Source organism: Apteryx rowi, unplaced genomic scaffold, assembly GCF_003343035.1.
Source record: "Apteryx rowi isolate R43461 unplaced genomic scaffold, aptRow1 scaffold_155, whole genome shotgun sequence".
Lineage (NCBI taxonomy): Eukaryota > Metazoa > Chordata > Aves > Apterygiformes > Apterygidae > Apteryx > Apteryx rowi.
In genome coordinates this window covers 160422-181278 of record NW_020447808.1, presented here as the reverse complement: position 1 = coordinate 181278, position 20857 = coordinate 160422, and the positions used below count along the sequence as shown (strand labels likewise).

At 37.8% G+C, this 20857-nt stretch overlaps 1 protein-coding gene across 7 annotated transcripts; it reads right to left on the bottom strand.

The window, feature by feature from the left end:
• Positions 1–1343: 1343 nt before the first annotated feature.
• CCNC (cyclin C) lies at positions 1344–20417 on the bottom strand. Of its 7 annotated transcripts, XM_026059282.1 has the most exons (11): positions 20111–20371; positions 16296–16380; positions 15982–16051; positions 14448–14499; positions 12243–12298; positions 10769–10804; positions 7859–7950; positions 7043–7110; positions 6624–6703; positions 3780–3898; positions 1344–3104 (listed from the first exon to the last, which is right to left on the bottom strand). In XM_026059282.1, the coding sequence occupies exons 3-11, from the start codon at positions 16018–16020 to the stop codon at positions 3050–3052; spliced, it is 597 nt and encodes a 198-aa protein (XP_025915067.1). In that variant the 5' UTR covers positions 16021–16051; positions 16296–16380; positions 20111–20371; the 3' UTR covers positions 1344–3049. The 7 variants fall into 7 exon arrangements, with proteins under 7 accessions (XP_025915067.1, XP_025915065.1, XP_025915064.1 ...); XM_026059280.1 differs by lacking the exons at positions 1344–3104; positions 16296–16380 and adding an exon at positions 3115–3668 and having other exon boundaries at positions 20111–20413; XM_026059279.1 differs by lacking the exons at positions 1344–3104; positions 20111–20371 and adding an exon at positions 3115–3668 and having other exon boundaries at positions 16296–20089.
• Between the last annotated feature and the right edge of the window lie 440 nt (positions 20418–20857).

Below are 20857 nucleotides of genomic sequence, written 5' to 3'. Positions count from 1 at the left end.
GCCATCTGTGCAGTTTGTTGTTCCCTTAGTGGGAGTGTGATAGTTGAGTACAAAACTGCCCGCCTTCCTTCCACCAAGCTTTTCATATGCCTGTTATGTTTGTATATTTATATCAAATAGGAACTTGATTTTTTCCTCAGCTTACTTCTAAGACTTGGACTATCTGCATAAAAGCAATTTTATTACTGCTTTTTATTTTCTTCCTTAGATGCTTTTCAAGTAATACTTCCTTTTCAAACCAAGATATGTCCTTCTCAGCCAGGTTGACTTCCCTTGAATCCTTTTGAGATTTTTTTTTTCCAGAAATTGTAGGGCTTCCTATAAATGGTAAAAACTTCAAATTTGTGCTTGGGGACCAAAAGAGCCCATAACAAGGGGGTCTATGATCTCAGGATATATCAAACTAAAGTTTATTAAGAAATTAAATTTAAGAAGAATGTGGCTTACTATTAATAAGTGCAGAATTACTACCACAAAGTTCCTTGGCACTGCCTGAGCAGCTTGCCAATTGTATAGTACTTAAAGTTAGTAGAACGAGTCAATAACTGACATTTAGATAAGTAATCCTCTGTGAAGTGAGAGCTAACAGGGCTCCCTCTCTCTCTCTACACACAATATTTAACCTAGAAGCAGCAGAGTACTCAGTATATCCCTATTTTAAAAAAGGGCAAGCATGGAAAAAGCACTTAGGGTGAAACCGTTTTCCTGCTGAAGGAACTTACCCTTCCCTAGTTCATTCTCACAGAATTGAGGCTTGTTGAATGATAATGGCAAGGGGGGGGCGGCGGCGAGGAACTCAGTAACTTAGTAGAATAAGAAATCATCTTAACATACATTTTCTGACAATCAATTGTGGATTTTATCTCAACTGTTAAATATCTTTTAAAAGCAATCTAAACCATACTACTAAAACTGTTGAAATAGACTTGCTGACTTTACTCCGTAGTCTAACAGCTTCCAATTTACATCTTTCTTTTTCTACTTGTCTTCACTAAATCCATTTCCTCTGACCTCACTTCATTGCTTTTGACTGTTTACACTGCAATCGGAGATAGTAAGATGATCCTCACCTTCCCAGTACAGAAATCACTTTAGATACCTCTATTTACCATCAAGAAGTGCCTGACGTTTTAGCTGAGGCCTAGGTCATATAGTTGTGAAGTAAAGTCCACAAAGACTTTACAGCTATAAGAAAACCTTTCATCTTTCCAACCAAATTCTTCATAATAATGTAAAATAACTAATTAAAAAAAAAAACTGGCTTTGTTACTAGTATGTGATAGCTGTGAGAAGACTGATGTTTAATTAAAGAACAGTTTGTGTTTGAGAACTACACATGGTGGTCAGGTTGCATTAATTTATTCCTATTTGCCAAGTCCACATTACAAATAATGCATTTTAGACTTCAAGAAACAAAGATAAATAGCCAAATTTCACTTTATCAATCAAGTGTTTATAAAGGTATGGATTAAATTCCAACAGAAATAGCAAAGGCCAAAATGCACACATTTTCTATCTCATCATAAAGTGGTTTGGGCTCATCATCTAATGTTTTACAAAAATAACCTGAACAGTAATAAATGCAAATAACCTAACTGGCTGCATACAAACACACATATTTTGGTTATATTTCACTGAATGACCAGTCAGTTAGAGATTTGTCTGCAGGAACAGAATGTGTTTTTTTCAAGTGGTCAGTTTTTTGGGTTTTTTTTTTAAACCCAAAGTATCATAGAGCAATTTCCCTCCAATATTTTAAGCTAGTGAACTGTGTTGCTTCAGGAAAAGGAAATTGGACAACAATGCTACTGCACTTTATTTTATTGTTCAGTTTTTATACTTGGGCAAGTCAACATTCTCATTCAAAATGAAATTGTACAGAAATTGTTTAGAAACAGAGTTATTTAAAAATCAACAAGTCTGATCTAGGCCAATTCCTGACTTTAGTGGGAGATCTGCCTGAGTAAGGAACACAGGATATGGCCTTCTGTTTGAAGGAATCGCATTTTCTCCAGCACATAGTTAACCAAGGAATCCCATTTCAGTTATTTTAAACAGTTGCTCTTAAGATCATTATTAAAATTAGCCAGTATGAAGCTCACTGAAAGCTTGATCCTCTTAAATAACCTCTCTAATGAACCACACAAATTCACACTAACAGTGAAGGCAGACTAACAGTGTATATCTTGTACAAAAAAAAAATCCACAATAAAAAATAGCACTCATATCTAGATTTGTATTTGATTATTCACTTGTAAAATACTCCGATTGTACTATACAGTACATGTACTTGCAAATAAATCATAGTATGTTGGGTTTTTTAATTCCTAACACTTGAAATGATTAAGAAAACTGCAGAAACACTATACATATTGCACTTTTCTGGTAAGCTGGGCTACTAGGTTTCATGGTAAAAACATCCAAGTACATCTACTGAGTAAAACAGCATTTCTCTAATCCAAAAAGGAACTGAATTTCTTTCCTGCAGTTTTAATTAAAACAACATTCTTTGTGGACTCTTCTAGGTTTTGTTTCTGAAGGATTGCTGTTTTACCTGTTACAGTATCCATATTTATTAAAAAAACAAACAAACTAGGTAATGAATAGATTTAACATACAGTGCACTATCTTCCTTCAGTCACAAACAAAATGAAGACAACACAGGTCATCAATATAGTTACACTTAGGCTTCAGGTTACTGTTGCTTTAAAAAAAACAGTTCATTTTAATGGCAAGCTACAACTTTCTCAAAGCAAACAAAACCAGTAATGAACTATTTGTTTTGAGTGGATAGTGTTAATCTTTTGCAGCTCGGTTTAACRTATGATTCCTTACACTGAGAAATCTTAGTACATTTGCTCCAGCTTCAGAGAAGATGATGCAGTTTTAAAGAAAAAGCTTTCAAAATGCTTGACAGAAACAAGCTATTTATTCTTCAAGTTCTTTGTCAAAGATGTTAACTAAAACCTTCTGTCCATTTCATGAACACAGGAAAGATCCCAGGACGCCTTGATCCAAAGTGGTCCATAAAGAAATTCTTTGGAATGTCTTAAGATTGGCTGTAACTAGAGTTCTGGCTACCATTTGGACCCTGTTCTCCTTCACTGTTTGGAGGGAAAAAAAACATATATCTTCAAACAGAAGTATAACATTACATGTCTCCATTTTTTTTTAAAGAAAAAATATGGTGTTTTGAAAGTAGTAAGTGCCTTTTGAGGGAAAATACTTCAACATACACACAAGTAGGTTAAGAAATTCTGTGCAGTTTCATAAAAAAATGCAAAGGTTGTTCTATGCATGTATAAATAACTTCAGTGTATTTGAGTAATAAATAATTTCAATATATCCCCATGCAGCATCATGATGAATTTACTTCTGAAATCAATATTTCAAAGTTCACATTACATAAGCATGTGTGTAGGAACTTGCATGTGCAGATTCCCAATCCTGATATTTAATCACAGTAATTAAAAATGGCACTGTGCAGGCACAGGTCCAAAGAATCAGGCCCTCCCAGCCATGGGAGTCAAGCACAGTTCCTTACAGTTGCTGAGCTATATTGAGATCACATTCTAATTACATTAATGTCCTCCATAAAACAACAGATACTATGTTTCTCACTAGCTCCTGAACAATCAGGCTGGCTGTTTATAATAGAAAGGTCTGCACTGTAAAAAAACAAAAAAACATATACCTCAAATTAACCATTTACTCCTCTACTCATGCTTAAGATAGTAGTCTAGGTATGAAAGGCATATTAAGTGAAAGAGGTACAATACCTGTTTGGAGGTGGTTTTGGTTTAGGCATTTTACTAAGAATAGTAGCCATCTCTTTCCTCTCATCAAAGTTCTTCCACTGCTCATACAGCTTCAGAATAACCCTGATTATTTCTAAAATCTAAATAGAAAAAAAGTAGATTTTTAAGGTCAGATGCAGCAGTGATTTTGATTTAGCATAGTCAGTTTAAGCGTGTAATTAACTAAACATGCCTTGAACTAAATTAAGAAGCACAATTTTTATCTTATAAGAGAGTCATCTCACATTTAATCTGGTCTGGCAATCAACCATTTCTATAATTATTTTTTTGATTTAATCATGAACATAAGCCTGAACAGAATACTTTCCCTCTTATTCAGAACTGTGTAGACCACATCCCCTCCCCTGAGGACTGAACAACTGTTTTTTTCCCCCTCAATTACTGTCACAGCTTATACCTATGGCACTGGGAAAATAAGGACACTCAGCAGCACGACAGTAGCTAGATGACAATGGCTTAACAGTAAAGTGTCTGAGGATCAGCAATGTTCCATATATATCAGAAATACAGTCTAAAAACCATTGGTCCGAATTCCTTTAAAAAAGGGAAAGGAGCCAAGAAGTATCTAAATACTTTATAGTAAAACTTGTTGAATTTCCATATTGCACTTCTGGAAGCAGAAATATTCTCTACCAGTTTGGAGGCTATCTACTGCACCTCAACTACATTCACCTCATTAAATTTCTCGTGTAATATTCTATGTGTATGTGTTTCTCCAAAGAGTGTACAGAAGAGGAAGGGTGGCAGGACTGGATCAGGGAAGATCAAGAGAGCTAGAGTTGAAGAAACAGAGACCAAAGCAATTATTTCTGAAAGTCAAATTGACAGCTTGTAAAAAAGCAAAAACACAAAACCCACAAACCAAACCACAAATGGTTCTTCAGTTATATGACTAACAGAACAAGGAAAGAAGCAGAGCTAACAGATAATCTCCCACTTCAGCTTTCAGGAACGATAATAATGTATATGGATATGCAGGAAATATAGGTTACAGAATGCTTATTTTGAAAAAAGGCAGCAAAACTCAGAATGCTCAGTATACTCAAGGCAGGGGAAATAGATACTCCACTGCAAAAAGCTACAAGAACTAGTAAATTAAACAGCAAGTCTGGCAGAAAGTATATTTATTAAGTCTATCAGGCAAGAGCTGTAAATATAATATAATGACTGGAAAGTGGTAGCTCTAGCTCCTATATTTAAGAAGAAAAGAGATCCAGGCACATAAAGGCCTATCATCATGATCTCAAAAGCATGCAAGATTTGAAGGAATTTTTCAAGATGTGGGGAGCAAGGGCAGGAGAACAGAAAGTAGACTAAACACAACATGGATTTGCTGCAGGTAGATCATGCCAGAGTTACCTGATATCCTTCTTTGATAAGACAAMTGATATTCTACACAAAAGAAATCCAGGAGGTCTCATCTCTTCGGACTTCACTAACCATCTGCCACGTGCAAAAAGTTACAATCTAAGTATTAGTACAGGAATTCTAAGATACGTAAGAAGCCACCTCAAACTAAGATGACAGCAGGTAGAATTGAAGTAAGAATAATCATGTTGAAATAAGGCTACAAATGGAGCTCCTGAAGGATTAATCTTATTTAACATTTTCAGTAATAAGGTTGGCATGAGAACTAGGAAGAGTGTGCTGAAGGAATCTGGTGTAACCAAATGGTAGGAAGCAATACAGTACAGAAAAAGATCAGAATCACAGTCAAAGAATTCAGTCCTTAAGATCATCCAGATAACTTCAAGGAGATGAAAAGAACTGTATGCAAAGTCAAATATGAGGACACTAAGAACAACATCATCTGTCTCAGGACTGAACAGAAGGATGAGGTGTCCCAACTAATCACAGGATTACACAAAAAATACCCTGTGTAGTACCAGTGTGAAAAAGGTAAATACAGGTCAGTGGGATATAAAAGACAATGCTGATGCTAACACAGAGGGCAATGGTACAGTCTCATCTGAAATATGCTATATAATTCTGGACATGGTTAAACTAAGGTAAACAGTGAAGAATCTGTGCAGATTGACACAGTCTGATAAGGGGAATAAGTACTTCAAACGAGCTTGGCTTGTTTACTTGAGCAAAACAAAGGTAAAAAAAAGAATGAATACATTAGGGAGATCAACCTAAAAAGTAAAGGGAGCAACTTAAGTTGAAGAACCGTATCAGTACAAGAACTAGAACCTTAGCACCTGATAAATTTATGAAAGGGATTATTTGACATGGCATTTGCAATTGCAATGAACTAGTCTGAGTGATCTTGGAGTTCTCCCTGTTCCCCAAAACCTGTTTAACATTGACTGAAGTCAGTCTCTTTCATCCTGAGAAATGTTTTATGCTCTGCAACACTACATGCATTTAGGGAGGAAATGAGTGGTGTGCAGGCAAGATGCTCAAGGATGAATCAGAAAATTATGTGCACTAGAATTTAAATCTCAAACTTGTGCTGGCAGTCTTGAATAAAATAAATAAATAAATAAAAAGAACCACCACAGGAATTTTCTTCTGACCAAAAATGCATAGGATATTGGTTTTATATTTCCAGCTGAAAAATGGCAACACCAGCAACACTTTGCAATGATTCAATCTTGACTTTCAGAGCAGAGTGATAACTGCCTGTCCTGGCATCTTTTCCCCCTCACCCCAGAGATCTATGCAAGTTCAACAGTGTCCATCATGAAATCACTAAATGAAGTTCAAATCAGTATCACAGACATGTAATACAGTAATTCTGTAACAATGACAAACTTTTCTGGTCAGTCCATAACAAGTTAGGGGAGAAGAAAAAGTTACCTTTTCCATATCAACAGATAGCTCAGCAAACCATTGCCTTGCATCCTTCTGCTGGACAACACAGGCCACATGTAGGCAAGCTGCAAAGATAACATGATATGAACACTGAACAAAGATGCACTTTTGATACACTTAGAAACAGCATATTTTTTGTTAGTCACATAAAACATGATACAGATCTAAATTATTCTTAACTTCCTCTGTAACCAACCCAGTCAGTTTTCAAGAGAGAAACTCAGGATTAAATTAATTGATTTTTCTTCAAGACTTTCAAAGTTGCAAGGCTATGCTGTCAGTACCATTTGAAATGCAAACTAAAGAACGTTAGGAGGGCATTCTAAGAAATGCTTGTTGATGGGATGCTGTACAAAAGCAATCTATTTAAACATGACAGAGAAATTCAACTTGCTGTTACTTACCTAGAGCTATCATGAAAGGAGGGTACAGCAGACAAAGATCAGTTCTGTATGTGTCATTCACTATCCTCCTGTGCAAAAAGAGCTTGTAAGTATTATTCTGTTCACCTTTAGTCTGCATGACTTCAAAAACTGCTGTTAGTTTGTTATAAAGTTATAAACATTTTGTGAATTTCCCAAACAACAGAAACAGTGAAGCTGCAAGGGCAAAATTAGCACAGTTGAGATCTCTATCCTTGTATAAAATTTCCTAAAGCTTTTCATTATTTTCCTTGTTGTCAGAGCAAAGGTTTGGAAGCACTTAATATAGCATCATAAATGTCATTCTGCAGAGGGTGTTGACATACGCCATAAAAAAAATCCCTGTTCATAGATAAGCAAGTTAGGGCAAACATACAGGTAATATTTTATTGTCTACTATATTTGAGAAACAGTTCAAGTATTTAAGAGTTCTGCTAACCCAGCTAAACAAACCAAAATTATATACTGCTTCTACCTGCTATGACAAGATAGTACAGAAAACTAACATTAAYAGAAAAAATAATTTCTCTACTCTCAGTCACCATTCAGGAGCATAGAAAATTGTGCTACTAGAGCTGGTCTAGAAATAAAAATTGTACCATTTCAAAGTAAAATCATTACAGAGTTAAAGACAAAATAAGTTAAGCCACGGACATATACCTGCATAGGTTAACTAGGGCACCCTTTGTATTCAAATACGGCTAAGTTTGCTTTTACTTAACCACCTCTGAAGCATAACTATTAAACACTTGCTTTCCTGCTGAGAAGAGGCACTATTATTAATCTTTTCTTCATTACCATGCAAGAGGTAGCAGCATGTCTTCTTGGCCCATATCTTGCACATATTGGAGCAAAGGTCTATAAGGATGATATACTATCAAACAGCAGTCCTAGGAAAGATGTCAACAGGATAAAAGTCAGCTTGCAATACAGAATGTGTTGTCAGTTCAGACTATAACCAATTAATTAAAAAAATCAGTTACTGATTTTTTAAGTAGCATTATGACACCTAGCTCTGCTATCATGAGGGCAGCGCTCTCTCTAGGATACCATTATACAGCATGGTTGCCAGTCTGTCAATGTCCTGTCCCTTTGAGACAGAGAGCCACATCCGCAGCACACTGAAACCTCATTTGCTTACAAACCCATAATTCCCACTTGGAAATATAAAATACTGCCAGAAAACAGTCTGTCACTAAATAACATACATGGAAAGCATGCCAAAATAATTGACACTGGTTTGGAAAGAGGGAAGAAAAAAAAAATCTCCACTGCTCTGAAATCCTGGCCCAGGATTCCTGGCCCAGGTTGCTGTGTACAATGAGGAATAACCCTCTCACTGAAAACAGCCAACTGTATGGATACAGTAGGGGAAAGCTGCATTAGTTTACAGGTGCTAGACACTGAGGTGAAACACAGTTATTATAGACAATATCCTCATAGACAAGCTCAGGAAGTGTGGGTTAGATGAGTGGACAGTGAGGTGGATTGAGAACTGGCTGAATGGCAGAGCTCAGAGGGTTGTGATCAGCGGCACAGAGTCTAGTTGGAGGCCTGTAGCTAGCGGTGTCCCCCAGGGGTCAGTACTGGGTCCAGTCTTGTTCAACTTCTTCATCAATGACCTGGATGAAGGSACAGAGTGCAMCCTCAGCAAGTTTGCTGACGATACAAAACTGGGAGGAGTGGCCGATACCCCAGAGGGCTGTGCTGCCATTCAAAGAGACTTGGAGAGGTGGGCGGAGAGGAACCTCATGAAGTTCAACAAAGGGAAGTGCAGGGTCCTGCATCTAGGGAGGAATAACCCCATGCACCAGTACAGGTTGGGGGTTGACGTGCTGGAAAGCAGCTCTGCTGAGAAGGACCTGGGAGTGCTGGTGGACACCAAGTTAAGCATGAGGCAGCAATGTGCCCTTGTGGCCAAGAAGGCCAATGGTMTCCTGGGGTGCATCAGGAAGAACGTTGCCAGCAGGTCGAGGGAGGTGATTCTCCCCCTCTACTCAGCCCTGGTGAGGCCACATCTGGAGTACTGTGTCCAGTTCTGGGCTCCCCAGTACAAGAGGGATGTGGCACTACTGGAGCAAGTCCAGCGAAGGGCTACAAAGATGATGAGGGGACTGGAGCATCTCTCTTATGAGGAAAGGCTGAGAGAGCTGGGCCTGTTYAGCYTGGAGAAGAGAAGGCTGAGAGGAGATCTTATCAATGTGTACAAGTATGTGAAGGGAGGGTGTCGAGAGGATGGGACCAGACTCTTTTCAGTGGTGCCGAGCGACAGGATGMGAGGCAATGGGCACAAACTGAAACACAGACACTTCCATCTGAACATGAGGAAAAACTTTTTCACTGTGAGGGTGACAGAGCACTGGAACAGGTTGCCCAGAGAGATGGTGGAGTCTCCTTCTCTGGAGATATTCAAAACGCGCCTGGATGCAATCCTGTGCAATGTGCTCTAGGTGACCCTGCTGAGCAGGGGGGTTGGACTAGATGATCTCCAGAGGTCCCTTCCAACCTCAGTGATTCTGTGATTCTGTGAATATATATTTTATAGTGTACTGGAGAAATAAGTTAATCCTCAAAAAGTAACTTTCTGTAAATCAAGTTACTTGCAATAAAACTCTGAAATACAAAGCTCAGAAACTGCTGCCATGTATAGCAGGGGTATCAAAGTCTAAATATAAATATAGCATATAGAAAGGGGTTGTAAAAACTTTAGGTGTAAACCAGAACTATGGTCCAACCTCCTCAGTGCTCTGTTCCCAACACATATCCTTGCTCAGTTGTTGCCTAAGTCACTAGACTCTTCCCTGTTTTATCCTTCCTTTTTGGGCACTTCAACAGAACCACCCAGTACAGTGAGCTTGGTGCCTAACCCATCCAAGTCCAACAAATATGCAGAAACTAGGTACAACTTTATCTAAATTGCTCAAGAATCCCGGGCTGCATGCTTTCATCTTCTGTAGAAAATACAGCAAGGGACTGTGACCTTCACAAAATATAGTTGTGGCTCCTTTCTTTAAAAATTCCTGGAAAGAAAACATCATGCTGTGCCCCTTTTCATATAACAACCTGATAGTCACAGCACTGTCTCAGAAGGTGGGAGGCCCTCAATTCAGTTTCTTCCACAGAGGATTCAAACACACATGAACTCCTTAGAAGATTGCTCTAATTATCAGGTTATAGACTAGTCTGGGTGAGATACTATCCATGCCTTCTGCTGAAGCTGGACCATATTACTCTAGGCAAGAAGAGGGTACAGCAGGAATACAACTCTTTATGCTCCTGACTGGCCATTCATCTGAGGAAACAGGGACACCAACATCCTAGTCTCTGTTTCAGAACCTATATGCAACTACCTTTTATTTAAAAAACAAAAAAAGTCCTGGAAAAAGAACGTATGCTTTACCCTTCCCAACAGTGCTCTAACCACTAAGATACAGAGCCATACACACACCCCTTCTGGCCCCACCAAGCCTGCAATCTGCATATTTACTGTAGAGAGGTCCAGCTTCAACAAAGAGTTGAGAATTCCCTCACTCAGCCTAGACGACAGCACAGTAACTAGGGCATTCTACTGAAGACATAAATGTTAGGCTTGTATGGACATTGTTCTAAAATCTGAGCAGAAAAAAAAAATGACAGCACAATTTCAAAACACTCTTAATACGTGAAAAGTAAACTATGGCGACAGTAGAAAAAAAATTAAACACCTACCATTAATTCCAAGAGATAGAATTCACATTCTAATATCTGCAAAGAAGTAAAAACACAGTTAAGGAGCAGCATGTTTCAGACAGCAGAAAGAATTAACTGACATCCAGTTTAACATCATGAATGTGCAGGAATTCTTCTCCAGCACCTACATTTCCAACACTTCTAAATCAATTTCATATACAACTACAAAACAAACAAAAAATGAGACTATTACTAGTCATTGCCTTACCACATTATAACTTAACTCTAGTCATAATAACAATGCATTTAAATGTTTTGAATCAAGTTTACTATGAAAGACTATTTCATTGGCAGTACCGATTTGTTCCAACGCTAAGCAGCAAGAAAATTGTTCCCAGTTTAAAAACAACAGCAATAGAGAAGTCCTTTTGTAGCAATAGAACCTCTTCAGCACACTACTAACATGCCAAATGGCCTTTTAATGTCTTTTCAGATTTAATTTCATATGAAACATTCTGCAGCAATTAGAACAGCTCTCCTTCTCAGTTAAGATAGTGACTGATGTATTAGTAATATCAAGGAAAAGACTGGACTGTCTTTGGCTTACTGTTCTACTCTAAAATATGCTTCTGTCTGCTTTTATCTGCAAAATAGCAACTTAGTTTCATTGCAAGGACTTAGGCATTCTATATTCTGATATATCACTTGGCTTTCTAGACTGGCTGAAAAGCAAAAATCACAAAGAAAGAAGTATCGTGGTCAGTCCAAAAAAAATGAGATGCATTTAACTTTCAAACTATTACAGCATAATTCAAAACCAGGTTTAAGAAAAACTGTACAAAATTTCTTAATGCTGTGACTGAGAATGCCTTGAAAACACTGGGAAATCTCTAAATTTTAAATAAAGACTGTAGAAAGGTAATTTTTGAGAAAAGCATGATATATTACAGACAAAAATAAAACTGTTCTCCTTAAGCCAGCTGTTCCAGTGTGCAAGGCTGGAAGCATCCCAGGCACAAGGGCTATTTATCTTCCCTCAAGCAATGTACTTGTAAACAAAAACATTTTAAAAAGGCTGCATCTCTTTTTATCAACATACTGTATAGAAATTGCTATTTCAGTCACTCATTACTGCATTTCTCTTTATAGCATTCCTTTCGACAATTTAAGGAAAGGCGGTTATATAAGATTTTATTACTTTCAGAAGTAAATTTCCCCCAAATCTATCCCAAATTATTTATGCAAACTTGCTGTACCAGTAAGGAAATATTTCCTTCACAGAGTTTAACAAAGAATGGCTAGCCCTTCCACTGAAACAGCAGTATGCTTCCAAGTGACTAATACAGAAGACAGTTTTTGCCATATAGGGCTCCAAAACAGACATTTATATGCTTATTCCTACAGGTAAATAAGTTAAAAACAGTCAGAATATGGCGGACATACGATTTCCTGCTAACAAGTGTTTGTCTTTTAATTTATTTGATCAAGATATATTTTTGAACAGCATACTTACATGATTCATCCTGTAAGGAAACTCCTTCGGAAAGGCATAAGAAAACCTAGTTTTCACTACAATAAAGAGAAATCAATATGTTAAAAAATATATAATTAATGAATTTACTTCTCTTAGAAAGTCTTAAAAAAGCCAGATGGGGAGAAGGGATCTCAGCCAGAGAGATTTTGTATATCCAGGATGTTCATTCATCCAACATTCATGCTGGATATGCAAAAACCAGGCTCAAATTCAAAGCAAGAAGTCAATTCACCACACTGCAGACAAATGCCCTGGGCACTGGATTATCAGATCTTTTGAGGGYGTTTCTCTCCTTGAGTTTTCCCATGTAAAAGCATCTACTTCAGCATATGATTTGATTTAATAAGCTGTTACCTCCAAGAGAACATTCAAATGTACAGATCCTTAGGTTCCAAGCTTATGATGATGCCTGATTTAGGTACTTAAATCTCCTCATGCATTTTACAAGCAGAATAGGCATTTGGGATTAAAGATTACATTAAGTGGCAAAAATACAGAGTCATCTGATACTGGAATGCTGAGCAAAGAAATTACAAAAAAAGTACCCTTGAGAATGTGGATCTGAGATATCTGTAAGTTTAAAAACTATTTAAAAATCTACTTAAATGCCTGTCCTCTAAGGAAAGCAGGTAACATTCAACATCCAGGAAGGGGACAGTATTCCTTATATTAATGTCAGACAGTAAATTATGAATTGATATCACATCCAGACAATCAGTATGCCATTCACTTTAATGAAAATATAGTGTCAGTCCTCTGGACTAAAGATTTCAACATTTAGACCTTAAAAGTATTTTCATCTATGGTAGACTTTGCTAGAAAATTTGCTTTAGGACTATTTAACCAAAAGCAGACAAGCCTTTTCAACTGACTAGTACCATGCTAGTCTTCCCCTTTGATAGTTCCCTTTATTTGTCTCACCTCATCTTTTTTCTCCTTTTCCATGAAGGCCTCCAAAAAGTGGGTACATGCTAATGAATCAACCCTGGTAAGGGAAGACCATGTAGAATAAAAGATATATAAACACTAGGGGGAAGCCAGTTGCGTTTTGCCCTCACTTCCACAAAATGCAGAGTACTCATCAGAGCAGGTGGGAATTCTAGGTCAGCAGGAAGCACTGCAGGGAAAAGCCTCTGTGTGATTCTGAGACATGGGACTTTCAGAAATAGCACAGTTCAAGTGTAAGAGTCTAACTAATTTAAATCAACTACTGCATATTTACCAAAATCCATCTACCTCTCTCATTGATGCATCAAAGCTGCCACATAGATCTGTGCTTTGAGATGCTCCTGCTGTAAAAATAGCAACTCTGCTGCTAAATGCAGTACTGGTCTTGGTCAGGCTGGCACTGAAGATGCGTTTCGGTTCCTGGTGGTGGAATTGTCATAAGGCCAGCCCCGTGGATTGATAAACTTACTGCATATGGAGGCTACAGATGCAGCCAGTCACCTGTCCCCTCGACCTCTAAGAGGGATTTTGAAAGCACTGACCTACATTTGAAGAGCACAGTGAGGAACTGCCTATTGAGAGCAGCTGGACCTTCTAGGTCAAATTACAGCATTCAGTTAAGGAAACCATCACTTTAAAGACCTTGATAGATGAGATGCAAGTTACAGGAACTGGGAAATATAAGGCAGATGGGAAAGATAATGAAATAACTATGATGTGATTTAATTGCATTTTAACTTTATTTGTGAAGAATATGTCAATTAAAAACATATATTTAGAAAAAATATTGTGTGCAAAGACTAATTTTCTGATGGGAAAAAAGGATTAAAAAATTAGGAGATACGGAGCCTACCAAAAATTCTGAAAACGGGTATTTCCATGAAAACATACCTGCTATAAAACAAAGAAATAAAGTCCTAAGTCTCCAATTCTATCTTTGAGCAGTTCTGAAATCAATTTACTGCTTAAGACTGTTTCTAAACCACAACAGTTTAATTTTATTACTTAGTTTTTAAATATGCTTAGCATAAGCTCCTACCAGAATCAAATAAAACTAAGAAAGAACTCTTCTGTTTCCTTATTTAAAACAGAAGTTATTTATGCTAAATGGCTTAAGCTAGTTCTTAGCAGTTAACATGCAAAAAAAATGTTCACACTTGATAAAAAAGCTACTTTTTAAAATCTCCCTATAGAGAGATACCTAAATACAGCACAACAAAATTCGCTAATACTTACATACAGAAGTAGCAGCAGAAATCAACCTTGTATTTGAAACAACACCAAATTCCTGAAGAAAAAGAATGGTAAATGAGGTGAACCACCTGGAATGCCATTTATTCACACTGTTACCATATTTAAATAACGGTTTCTTACTAAACTGGACTTCTTTATGCAGTATTTCTTTTTTTTCCCCACCCCTCTTTTCTTTTCTTTCCAGGTAAACAGAGTAAATTAAATGATCATAAGTAAATAAAGAGATTTTTCATCTATTAGTTACTTTGTTGTTTCAGTTATAACGAATAACAAACATTAAAATGTGCTAAAGACACAATACCTGAAGTTCAGTTGGCTCACAACCTACATATAGAATAGACAAGAGGACTTCAAGAAAGTAAATTTTTCTTAACCCACTTGGAGAGAAAACTGCCTTTCGAAACCTTTTTTTCCTATGCTTCCATAAAGCCTTAGCCTCTCTGCTGAGACAATGAGCAAGCCAAAAACTGTCTATGCAAAAAAAATTTTCAGAGAAGTTCATAGCAGAAATGTTACCACTACAACTGACCCCTGCACCTGCAGAAGCCTTAGTGTAAGGAAGGCTGCACTGACTTCTAGTATTTGTGCTATTACGTAAATCTGTAAATTCATGTCTGCCCTTTCCAACAAGCTTAATTAACAGGCTGATAAAAAACACTCTCTCCTATATTCTGTCTCTTTCTCCCTTCCTTCCTCTCTTCCAAACACTGGAAGGTGCCACTGTATTTGCATAGACAACAGCATCACCTGTAAACACTGGTTCAGTTGGACTGCTTCTATCGCCCACTAGATATTTGGGTTCCTCTTGTAAAATTCGTTAGCGCTGACATATCACAAATTTGCTGATTTGATATCTTTTTCATTATGCAGACACTTCTCAAACAGCTGAAAAACTTTCTCCATTACAAAGCAGTGCCCAGCTGGTGCTAACTCTTGGCTGCATTTGAAGTGGACTTCTAATGGTGAAAGGTCTGGGCCACGCTCACTGTTATCCCTAATAGGCGAGTTCCTTACTACAATTTCTCAAAGACAGCATATGAGCTACAACATGCTTTTTAATTCAAGTAATGAAAGTGTGGTAAACTCTGAGATCCCTCACTACACAAAAGGGAAAAAGATAATTAGGAATAAAACATAAATTATATTTTTAAGTTTGAGCAAACATACATAAGGAAAAATACACCAGAAAAGAGATACTTTAGCAAAAACTGCACAACTTAATATATGCTATGTAAATATGTGAATACTGTATTACAGTGAAACAGCCATTTAAAATACTTCTTCCAATTTTCAGACGCCCTTCAGGATTAGTAATTTAGAGAAAATTGTGAAAGATCAAATACTAAATAACATGTCTGAAGGCCTTCTCTGCCTCCTTTTTTAAATTGCTATAGAAATCCATAGAAAGAGGTTTCAACCCCCAAAGCATGAAGAACAAAAATTTAAAAAACCCTAAATGTTTTCTCTCTCTCATACATCACAAAAGTTTACATTAGAAAATTGTAATACTTCATACCTCTACTTTGGATGCCAAAAACACACACGTAGGAGCCATTAATACTGGATCTATACTTTTTAGGGAATATCTGAAATGTTATAACAAAATTATAATATGTTGTTTCATACACATAGAACGATTAATCTATTAAGAGCACCACACTTCCTTTTGAAAAGCAAAGCTTAAGTTAACTTTATTAGCATAAAAGCTTTACACCATCCAGAAAACAAAAGTGGCATTGTTTTTTTAATATAGAACTGCATTTTAAAAGGGCTATCAAAGTGTGCCTAACAAATGTTTTATTCTTGTACCATCATAGTAAACAGTCCTACCTGGCATAGAATCTCTTGAAGTAGACTGTTGCAGTGGCAATAACTTGTTGTCTTAATTTAAGATGTTCACCTAAAGCCTGGATAACTTGAAAAAAATGAACAAAAGCTTGAGTTGAGTTTTTCAGACAATTTGATAACAAATAGCAAAGGATCTCAAAACATGAGCGATGCTCAGGATCCTAAAGAACAGCTGTACAGCCAGCCCTCTTCTTCAGTTCAGTTCAATCACTCGGGTGAGACTGCACGTTGCTGCAAACCTACAGACCTGCAGGTGAAGAAGAGGTATTGCACCCTGAAGCTTGTGGTCACCTTTAAAGAGGGGAATGTAACTCGATTTTACTGCACACGAAGTGAGTGTGCCCTTTAAGAAGATGACGACAAGTCTCAGAAGGGTAAAGCTCGGGTAATTCATTTTATAGCAAAACAAATGCAAAATATTTGAAACGTAAGTCTGTGGCTTTTCAGTGCCATGCAAAATGGATGTTTCTTCCAAACAACTGAAACTGCCAACGCAAACATATTCACTAAATTTGGCGGAGGCAGCAGATGTTAAAGAAATGACATATTTAGTCCAGGGAGAGGGGGTGGGAGACCAGAGGATGCAGTCAGCTGCTCCATCACAGTGGTCCTCTGCCAGTTGGCCAGGAAACAACCTTGGTGTCATCTGGGCAGGTAGCTCCTGTTTGGCCTCCCAGGCAAAGGAAAGGTGCCAAGCAAATCAGATACATCAAGCTGGGATTAAGAGCAGGGGTAGGATATAGAGAATGATGGAGTGAAACATAAGGTTGTTACTTGTTATTTTTCCTGTACTGCTTCATGGCCGCTATTCTGAGCAAGGCTTGGCTATATTAGATTCCCTCTTCTTTTTTTTCCTCCCTCTCCACAAACGTCTAAAAAGATCATTCAATGTATACTTAAGTGTATTTTTAAAATATGTACAGCAAGATCAAGACAGTGATCATTGATGGAAAAAGCAAACAATTCTGTTATCAGTCATTGCTAAGTCTCTATGCAAGGACTTTTAAGGATGAAGTCTGTTCCCAAGCTATTATCCATCATCTCTTGGGAATAGTCAAGGTACGTTCTACTCCCACTTTTGATGGAACATCTCAGCATTTAAAAAAAAAAAAAGCAAATATCAAGAGCATGCTTGGCTGGAAAAGGGATGAATGTAGGAGAAAACCACCCTGAACAGCACTGAACAGCAACTTAGGTTTTTTGCGGGGAAGAAAATAATTTGTCACCCCCTATGTTTACTCAAAGAAATTTAAAATCCCTTTCCTGGCCACACCATTCTTCTCCTAGAAAGAATGCCAAATTGAGACTAGGTTGCCAGTGACACTAAGGCTCACAAACAATAGTGCCAGAAAGGAGGTTAGGTCAGTACGATCTCTGTACAAATATTAAAATATTTCTCAGTGTATCTTGGGAGGTTTGAAAGGATTTTTCTCTTTGATTTGACAATGGGGCTACAAAGCTGTCTCACTGCTAAGGCATCATAAAAATCCAAGTATTAAGCCAAACAGAATTCTCCAAATAGGTTTCTCACTCCCATGGGATCTTCAGGAACGATTAGGCCATCTGCTGTCAGAGAGAAATCAAGTAAGGTCTAGGAAAAAAAATGGACAAGGGGCCTAGAGAGACTTAATGAAATGGAAGCTTGTACATGCTGAGAAAAAATTCCAATACTTCTAATTAATTTCTGAAGTATTTTAAAAGAAACCGTTGGACTATTTATTCCCTTATATTTACAAAATAATAGTTTCAGGGTTTTTTTTAATAATGTTGCTTTAAATTCAAATGTTTTTTTGGGTACCCTGTAACACAAACATTACAGCTTCTGCACTAAACCAAAAAGGGAAATTCATTAATCTGCTTTTCAGCCAAAACCTCTATTAAAAACCTGTGATCCAAAGAAAAAAGTCAACATGAATTTCCTTCTTCAAACTATTTCAGAAGATGATAGTTTTCCTTCTCTATAGTTTTAACAGTCCAAGTAGTTGTATATAGTCATACAACCAGTTGGTGATCTACAGCAACCATTTTCAAAGGGGGATGAAGCAGGAAACTGCTTTTCTCCAGGTAATTTTCTGGTTGCTTTGGGAAGAGACTGTGTCCTGGAGGTAGACACAGGTTGGATTTGGCAAGCCATGGCCAAGGCTTATATCCATACCCAGCTAATGCAGGAGGTGGGAGAAAAGAGGGAAAAGCTCTTTAAATCCAAAGCTGAGTGCCCAATTTGAGGGCAGGTGATGAGATGCAACACATATTGAGGGCTCAAGGAAAGCAAGCACTGCATGAGCTCCCACCAGCACAGAGCAGCTCCAGGCCGCCTGCTCCGTGAAGGAGCTKCTCTCTGCCACAGAAGGGGTGACAGCCCAGCGCCACTCTCTCCTCCAGGGCATGCTGCGTTTGTACGCGCACAAGGGAGACGCTCACAGAGCTGTCCTCCAGCTGCCATGGGGCATGCAATGTACCCTCGGGAAAGGCAAGGAGCACCAGAGGAAAAGGAGCTTGTCAACCACAAAGTGAAACCAATTTGTCTACTTTGTAAACCTTTGTTTACTCAAGGAAAGTACTGAAATGAAACATGAAAAACGGCAAAAGGTATTATATGTTTCATAATTCAAATTAATACTAGTGAAAATTAACATAGAAATATCATTTTAGAAGTATTAGTATCCCATTTATTCTTTTGGCATTATGAAGCTAAGATACTTTGTTTTATCCTCAAGCAATTTCAGGAATCAACTGAATAGATAAATCATTGGTTGCTTGATTTTTCTGGTGCTGTACAAGTGATAACATAGACCTATCAACAGTGATTAGATCTGCAGCATACTTGATTATTACAAAAGAGCTAAGCTAAGAGAGAGGCTGGGATAAGTATTTTTCAGTTATAATCCCAGCACCAACATAAGACCTTTCAGTGGCCTTGGGAAGCCACTTAACTCTTCTGCCTCAAGTATGTTTGACCAGCTAGCTGAAAAAAAATAAGTGTTCTCTACTTTAAAGGATTGCCATGAAAAATATTTAAATAGCTGTCTGCAAACAAATTTCTACTTGGCAATTTTCTTTCCTCTTTGGAAGATTTTTTTAAATGCTGAATAATTTAAGTGCTTATGTAATCTGATTTCCTCCAATAATGCTATTCATATGGTCAAATGGTTTCCAGGATCTAGTCTCAGATAACTGCACAGACAGACAAGCCCCAAACTCTTTGGGAGAACAGGCTGCTGATAGCTCTCAGTCCTGCAGAAAGCGTCAAGCAATTTGGGAGCCACCCAGTGCTGGGGAATCGGTCACGAGGACACAGGCTGCGGTGCAGGTTTCAAAGAGCATAACTGAACACAACTGACAAGTTTGCAAGCTTTGCCGTTTAACAGGACTCCATGGAGTAGCTAAAATACTATGACCTAAGAGCTCACCAAAAAACGCTCAAGGACCACAGTTTGACTACTACTGCTCAACACCGAGTCTCCACTTTGCTAGTTTAGTAGTTTCTGTTGGCTTCCCCTCCTTTTATTTTTTTGGTAAGAACCTCTTGAATAAAAAAATCTACTATTTATCCTCTCATAGATTAGAAAAAAAATCACAAATACAGCTAATTCATCTATAAATTATCCTAAAAATGTGTTAATACAACTAATCTGAATGACAATGTTATTGACATTCCAGCCCTTCGTTAAAATACGTTAGGAAAATATATGTAATACAATAATGAAAACGTTGCATTCTCTAAGCAATTAAAACTTGCATTTAGGCATGGCAAATACTATAGAGATTATATGGCTGAACTAAAAATAGAGTTTTACCATTAGTAAAAAATATCTGTAGCTTCCAATATTCTTCTTCAGTAAGAAATTTCAAGTCTTTTTGGCGTTCCTTCAATAGATCTTGTTTATCCAAAATCCATTGTAAACTAAAGGGAGGGAAAATAATTTTAGCAACTCTTTATGAACATCATATCAAGTGTCTCCTGTACAGACTACAGATTACAAGTTAGGCCTAAAGGGCAAGTGGCCTTTAAAGAAACCATGTATATTCTTCCCAAGCAAGCATTCACTAGGATTTTCCAAGTTAGATATCTGAAAAAAACACTAGCAGGGACCAAAAAGATTAGTCCTTATCTGTAGCAAACTAAACTGTATTAAGATGTGCACTATCAATTACTTGTAAATTTTATGTTATATTTAGTGCATCTTGGGCAACCATTTCAAACTCAATATGCTCAGCACGAGGTGCTTTGACACAGCTCAACCTTGGCTGACCCAGCGCTGCAGGCAGATACACGTCTGCAAGACCTCAGCTCTCCTCACTCGCAGGAGCGGGTGCAGGTCGCTTGACATGAAGCCAGCGCGGGCACAGACACTGCTCCTGCGGTACACGGGGCTCCTCTCCGTGCCCCTAGGAGTCCACATACCTTAGCAGTCACTGCGCAGCAACCTCAAAGGCCCCATTTCCACTGAGCAGCACAGAAATTACCCCAGTTAAATTATTCACCGTGATGATGCCAGTTCCCCCACACACACCCCCAGGAAGCCATACGGCCCCGTTTCTGC